At 41.3% G+C, this 7,412-nt stretch overlaps 1 protein-coding gene across 1 annotated transcript; it reads right to left on the reverse strand.

Moving 5' to 3' along the window:
- Positions 1 to 263: 263 nt before the first annotated feature.
- LOC308632750 (uncharacterized protein C2orf78-like) lies at positions 264 to 6,603 on the reverse strand (the record flags this gene model as incomplete). The annotated part of the gene is made up of 3 exons (XM_081265123.1): positions 264 to 2,176; positions 3,142 to 3,903; positions 6,507 to 6,603. The coding sequence occupies 3 exons, from the start codon at positions 6,601 to 6,603 to the stop codon at positions 264 to 266; spliced, it is 2,772 nt and encodes a 923-aa protein (XP_081121249.1).
- Positions 6,604 to 7,412: the final 809 nt, after the last annotated feature.

Consider the following 7,412-nt stretch of genomic DNA (forward strand, 5'->3'; position numbering starts at 1 on the left):
CTATGTATGTATGTATATATGTAGAACACTGTTTGGTACCTATGTGGTACCAGAAGGCCTCTTTTTTATCCATGAATTCTCAGTGGTACCAGAAGGCTTATTACTTATATATTAGTAAACTTTATTATATTTCTTTATTTAATTTTATTAAAATTTGAAAACATATGAGAATAAATTATCTATCTATCTATCTATCTATCTATCTATCTATCTATATGTGTAAAACTTTGGTACCTAAATGGCACCATCAATCTAATGAGCCCTTATGCTATATAACCATAGTAGCGAGAAATCTCCATCTCTCTTTCCCTCTCAATGAAATACTGAACTTTCCCCAAAGCAGTGTACTTGGCAGCATTCTCACGCTCTTGTTGAGCCTTCCTCTTCATGGCTTCCCGCTCTGGCCTCTGCTCTTCCGTGATGGGAGTTGACATTACTGGCTCAGGAACATTGGGTTTCCTCCATGGAATTGGTTGTAAGGCGAAGTCTTGGAGTAGATACTGGTTTTGAGGCTTGTATGGTAGTGGTTCGGGCTTGGTAACTACAGTGGAATCAGGGTCCCGCTGGAGAGAAGTACAAGATGATGTTTTGTAGGGTGCAGGCCTAGAAGCAGCAGACGGAGGGACACTAGGCTGGGTAGAAGTGGTAAAACTTGACTGAATTGCACTGTTTAAAACTGGCTGAGCTGGCTTGGCTGGACGCATGCAAGATGGGTTGGCAGTAGCTGGTTGGGATTGGTTGACTGCCGTGGGTTGAGCCGAGGTAGTAGAACCAGGCTGAGCAGGATAAGCCACATTGGGTTTTCGTGAGGCCAGAGACTGTGGCCTCCGATGGGCAGGTCGAGGTTGAGGTTTCTCTGGGGTAAGAAAAGGCAGAGGTACCAATTTAACCTTCCCAGGTGGTGGAAGCTCATACTGGGAAGAAGATGGACACCCTTTTTCAGCACCGATATCTGGTTTCTGGGATTTAACTTGTGTTTTCTCAGGATCTTTAACCTCCAGCCATGGTTTCATAGCTGGGCATGGACGGGGGTCTTTGGTACTGCCTGAGTTGCCCAGGGCCCGGGAGGAAGAGATCCCAGTTTTCTTATCATTCTTCTTCCCCAGTGCATGGAAAACCTGCACCGACTCCAGCATGTGCATGCCGAGAGAGCTCCGAGGCTTTTTAAAGGTTTCTGGGCAAAGCTCAGGTTGGTTCCTCTTCCGCTTTGTCTTAGGAGCAGTAGGCTTCTCTTCTGCCTTGCGCGTATTGGCTGGCTGCTTCCTCTCTTTGGCTTTCTTGGAGCTGTTCTCTCTGGTCCTTTTGTTTTTTTCCTGCCGGTGGCCCTTAGCTCTGCTGTTCCTATTGGATGCGGCTTTCTGAGGTTTGCCATTAGAGTGCTGGGTGGTGTGCACAGGAGACCTATTATTGTCTGCATCACTGCAAGTAACTTCTTCTCCCTCTAATGGCCACTCTGGGTTCCTTGACTGGATTTTGGCCTGAGGAGTTCCATCAGGAGGCTCCGAGGCTTTCTGTTTGTTCTTCCTTGCTGGATCTACAGGACCCTCTTTGATGTTGGAATTTTCTTGCCCCTCATTCATCATGATGGCTCCGATATCATTAGATTTTATTATTGTGGGACTTTCAGGTTGTTCAAGGTCTTTCAAGCAACTGAAGAGCTCAGGAAGGTGCATATCGTCCACCAGTGCAGTGAGGTCTGGGAAAAGACTGCTAAATTCAAACCCATCTTCAAGTGTCCCCTGGTCCTGAAGACTCAGGCTGTTGTTTTCAAGATTGATATTTTCAGAATGTGGCATCTCCTCTTGGTCCAGAGGACCAATGGAGGCCAGAAGCTGGTTGATATCAGGAATTTCTAATGGAAGTAGTGGAGGATCCTGGTTTTCTATTGCAATCTGGTAGGCATCCAGAGGCTTTGAAAGCATGGTGTTAATTTCATCCAAATTCTTACTCTCCATTTCCTCCTCTCTTGGAGTTGGAGGCAGTGTCAAGAAATCAGAAGAACTCTGGATTGGAGTGATTGATATGTCCCCAAGTTCAGTTGGTGGATTACTCTCAAGTATTTGGATATTTCTGCTACTGCAGGAGTTGGGGATTTCTGGAGCTGGCGGCAGACAAAATGTCTGACTTGGAGGTTGCAATCCCAAGGAAGCCTCCATCCCTAGGGAAGTTTCCATTACTACAAAGGAATCAAGGAAGATGGTAAGTAGGATGCTCCCCCTACACGGCAACACATTAATCAGGGAACCACCAACTGTGGAGAAGGCATTTCTAGTAGCTCTTCCTAAGCACCATGGACAGGTCTCCATTGGGAGGTAGAGGTAGGTGGTGACTCTTAGTTACTGGTGACCACTTGATGTCATAGTTTGGGGCTGGCAGCATAGTCATGCCAGCATGGCTCAGTGGTATAGCACTTGCCTACTCCATGGGAAACCCATAAAAATGTTTTATGAGGTCTACAATTCTCCTATAAGGTCCTCTCAACTCTCTACATTCTCCCCAAGAGTTTAAGACACCTGAACTAGAAGAGAGTGGAGCCCTTCTTTATGAGATATATGTGGAAGAACAGATTTTTAAGACATCTGCTTTAGAAGGATTTCTGAATACAAAGTTTAAATCTTGGAGTAAATTAAGGAAAAATTAAACTGTCTGTACCATGGTAAGTTCTGAAGTATCTTCCTAAGACCCTCAGCAAGATCAGGGAAATAAATTTATAATGTGTTGTTGTAGACGGACTGATCTGTCAAGGCAGTGAGAAGTAGCCTCCTTCAGTGTGCTCCTGGCAGTCTCCTAAATGCATGGTGGATGGCCATTACAGTGTCCTGAATTCTCATCCCTTTTGTAAAATATATTTTTTTAAATGTCGATGAACCTTTATTTTATTCATTTATTTATATGCAGTGCTGAGACTTGAACCCAGTGCCTCATGCATGCTAAGCAAGTGCTCTACCACTGAGCCACAACCCCAGCCCCTGCACTCTCATCTTACAGAGTCTGAAAATACAGAGTGCTGAACAAGGAGAGTGGTTAAAGTCTCAGGATTTAAATTCTATGAATCTGTGGACCCACAGCTACCAGCTGAAAACTGGACCCTCCTTTTGAATGCTGTTCTTATTCATTCCCCTTTTTGCTGTTTATACTCACCTTGACTATTTGTTTCTGTGATAGGTTGAGCAGACACAGAGTAATAGATCCCCGGGGTAGAGACTGATGGTAGGACATTTGTGGGCTGAACCTCCTTCAGCACCATCACCATTTCTGGTTGAGGGGCAGTGGCCCTACCTCCTGCATATGGCACAGAACCATAGGATTGTAGGCAGGGGCCAAGTTCTCCAGAGAGCAGAGTCCCCAGAGTGTTTTGATCATAGTAGTAGACCTGGTTTCCTTCTTGGTAGGGAAGGGACAGGCTCTGTCCCTGATTTGGAATCTGAAATGGTGTTGCCTGGACAAGCCTGCCAGACAGTGATGGATACACGGGGATCATGGCATTGGCATCTGAAGTTTTGTCATATTGGGCTGTCATAGACATGAAGGAACCTGCTGTGTCCTGATCAATGACAGTCAGAGGAAAGTCCCCAAGTGAAGATGACTTCTTTTCAGTACCTCCTGTGACATTCCACTCAAAAATGCTTGGATAGGAGGCAGGTGCTGTGGGGATCTGGTTCTGGCCAGTAACCCCAGACACCATGGCTGTGCTAGAATGCTGATAAAGGTAGGCACTGCCCATGAGTGGCTGGAAGGAGGTGCCAGAGGTTGAGGGCAGTAGCCATGCTGAACTGGCAGCTGGAGCAGAGACTCTGGAGAAGTCGCAGACACTTCCTGTCAGAGAGGCTGAATTGCTCACCACAGGAAGAGAGAGCTGCAGAGAATTTGCAGTTCCAAGTAATGAATAATTTTGGAAATTTCCTGTAGGAAGCAAGAGGTTGATTAAAAAAAAATTGATGAGACAGATTCTTACAATATTTGAGGAACAATATTATCTTAAGATTGTGGCAGTCAGGAAGGCTCTAATACCAATAATCATTGAAAATTCTCTCTCTCTCTCTCCTCTCTCACTCTCTCTTTAAAAAAAAAAGAGAGAACAAAACAAGGTGTGTAAAGTAATTTTATCACTGTACTTCTTCATCTTCTTCTAAATGTTACCCACACCAAATAAAAGATATTAATCTCACTAGGCAGATATTTCAATTAATATAAAAACATTTTCTGATAAACATTTAAGTTATAAAAAAAGCAGGAAAAAAACCTTTAAAACATCATGAAAGTTATATTTTTCCTCAAAACCTAGTTTATAATCTTTTTTATCAGGAAAGTGTTCTCCCTAAAGTCTGACACAACCATCACCACTAGAATATAATCATACAATTAAAACAATTTTGACGGGGGGGGGGGGGGGGGGGGCTGGGGTTATGGCTCAGGGGTAGAGCGCTTGCCTAGCATGTGTGAGGCACTGGGTTCGATCCTCAGCACCACATAAAAATAAATAAATGAAAAAACAAAGACATTGTGTCCATGTACAACTAACAAAATTAAAAAACAAAAATATTTTTTTTGATGTTTACTGGCACGTGGGATTGAATCTAGGGCTTTGCACTTGCTAAGCATGCGCTCTGCCACTGACCTACACCCACAGCCCAAAATAATTTTTGAAACGTAGAAAAACTGAGAAGACTGCACAAAATTATTTTAGGTAAATGTAGAATTAGAGATGTGGAGATTGACTTTTTAAAAAATTTGTTTTAATTAGTTATACATGACAGTAGAATAAATATTTATGCACTTTAATCTATCAAACATAGAATATAATTTCTCATTTTTCTGAGTGTACAGGTTACAGAATCATACTGGTCACATGATCAGATATATACATAAAGTAATAATATCTGCTTCATTCTACTATCTTTCCTATCCCCACATCTCCTCCCCTCCCCTCCCATCACTTTCCTCTACCTAATCTAAGGTAATGCTATTCTTCCCTAGTGCCCCTCCCGGCCACCTTATTGTGAATTAGATTGCACGTTTAAAGAAAACATTTGGCCTTTGGTTTTGTGGGGTTGGATTATTTCGCTTAGTATGATAATTCTCCAGCTCCATCCATTTACTGGCAAGTGCCATAATTTTACTCTTATTTAAAGTTGAGTAATATTCCATTGAATACATATACCACATTTTCTTTATCCATTTATCTATTGAGGGACAACTAGGTTGGTTCCATAGTTTAGCTATTGTGAATTGAGCTGGTATAAACATTGACATGATTGCAATACTGTAGTATGCGATTTTAAGGGCCTTTCTTTTTGATCTTAGGTTTAAAAATCATTAATGACTATTTGTATTTACTCTGTTTTAGAAAGAAAACTATTGTAAAGATGAAAAACAGTTTCCACTTGAAAACTACCTATCCACACAAAGGACTGTGTCTTTCTGATGCAGGTTAGGGCCACATAATTTAAGAATAAATCCATGTAGTTTAAAAATAGAACATGGCAAATGCCGTTTCCCTAGCCCTGTCTATAACCACTTTCATTAGCAGTTTGTAGAAAGAATCATTTCTAAAACATACTTCAAAAATGTTCATGTTCAAACTGTTAATCTCATCTGTTTTCAAAGAGGCCACAGAAAAACCCTAAACAACTAAATATGATTTTCTGATAAACTGGTTTTTTCTAGATACCCTAATTCTAGTCTTAGTTTCTTTGCTAGTCCATTAATCTAAATATTCTCTAAACCAGCCTCATTTTGTCTAGCACTGGGAAGATTTCAGTCTTTGCTAGATAGCAAAGACTGTTGTTTTAAAATGTTTGGTTCTCTTCCACATTCCATTCCAATCAACCTCTTTTTTTCTTGAGAACATCTCCATGCTCTTCATCTCTTTTATTTTCACATTTCTTCTCCCTCATTTTTATATTTTCTTCCCCGCTACACACACCAAGTTCCTGTTTTCCTGTGTGTAATAGTCTCAAACTTACTTCCCCTAAAATATCTGCCTCCTTACAGCCCTGTCCTCCCAATTCCCCTCTCCCTATTTTTCTTTTCACCTAGTTTAAACAGCAAAATCCAAAATATGTGAATGTCCCTTTTTCAACAGCACTGAAATTTAAAATACTGAAGTGGAAATATCGGTGGAAGGAGAGTGTGACAGAGGAAACCTCTTGGTACGTAGTGCTGGTTTTCTATAATGCTTAGGATTTCTTTCTAGAAACGAACACACTCCTGAAATATGATTTCATTCTCCATACATATGCCCCTCAAGACTCAATATTAGAAAAGAAATGGACCAGAGAGAGCATGGGCAGTCTGTTATCCTCAGATAGCAGATGAGGAAACAGATTTTGTGAGAGAGTAAATGATGGTCCAGTCCTATAACTAGTACATGTCAAAGTCAAAGCTGAAATTAGTTCTCCAGATTTCTAGTTTCATCCCTTCCCCTATTATTCTAAGCGAATTTGACTCCATTTAGACAGTGAACGTTCTAATGAAAAACTTTTAAAGTTTCTTTTTTTTTTTACCTGACATGGTCAGAGAAGAGGTCACATTAATTGCAGATACAAAGGATGAGGAGACCACCCCAGAGGATGTCTGGGTAACTGAGCCTAGAGAATGCATGTTTCCCAGTGAGGAGGTCACTGGTCAACGTTCACTCTTCACTGGCAACTGGTCACCTGTGATGATTCAAATTTGTTTACAACTCCATGGAAACCCTAAGATTCTATCAGGTGGCAGTAGGCTTTGGTGGGAGAATGATGTCACAAAACAGGCCGTTTAAAGGGATAAGGTAGTCAATAGGGAGGTCAGATTCCCAACCACAAGGTGGGATTGGGTGGAGAAAAATAACAACAGAGTTGATTTTTAGAAGTTGATTTTTTAAAGTACGATTTTTAATAGTACCTATATGGCCCAGCTCTGGGGAGGGAAAATCCTGCAAGAGGGACATGATAGGCCCAACTTCCCCAGGCTCTTGTGTTAGAGAGATCATCCCAGTGTTCCTTGTTAATGTTCATTAAAAAATGTTTATATGCTATATATTTCACATTATAATAAGTAATAGTATGCACATAGTTATATATTACATGTACAGTTGCTATCCCTGGGGATGAAAGAAAGACATCTAAGTTAACCAACTATAGGTGTTCTGGAGCCATGGAAGTTGAAGTTGATGTGATTAGTGAACTTACTGAAGCTTTCAAGGATGAAAGAAAGGGCTTAAAAACCTTTTTTTTTTTTGGTTGTAGATGAACAGAATACCTTTATTTTTTATGTGGTGCTGAGGATTGAACCCCGTGCCTCACACATGCTAGTTGTTCTGTTAGACTTCTGTTTGAATCTTGGGCTTTCCACATTCTTTGTCTGCCATGCTTGGGTGGAAGCCAGGAGAATAGTTAGAAGACAACATTAGGAGAATTTAGGGAAAGAGA

This window comes from Spermophilus citellus (genome assembly GCF_964194105.1).
Source record: "Spermophilus citellus genome assembly, chromosome: 13".
In the NCBI taxonomy this organism is placed as follows: Eukaryota; Metazoa; Chordata; class Mammalia; order Rodentia; family Sciuridae; genus Spermophilus; species Spermophilus citellus.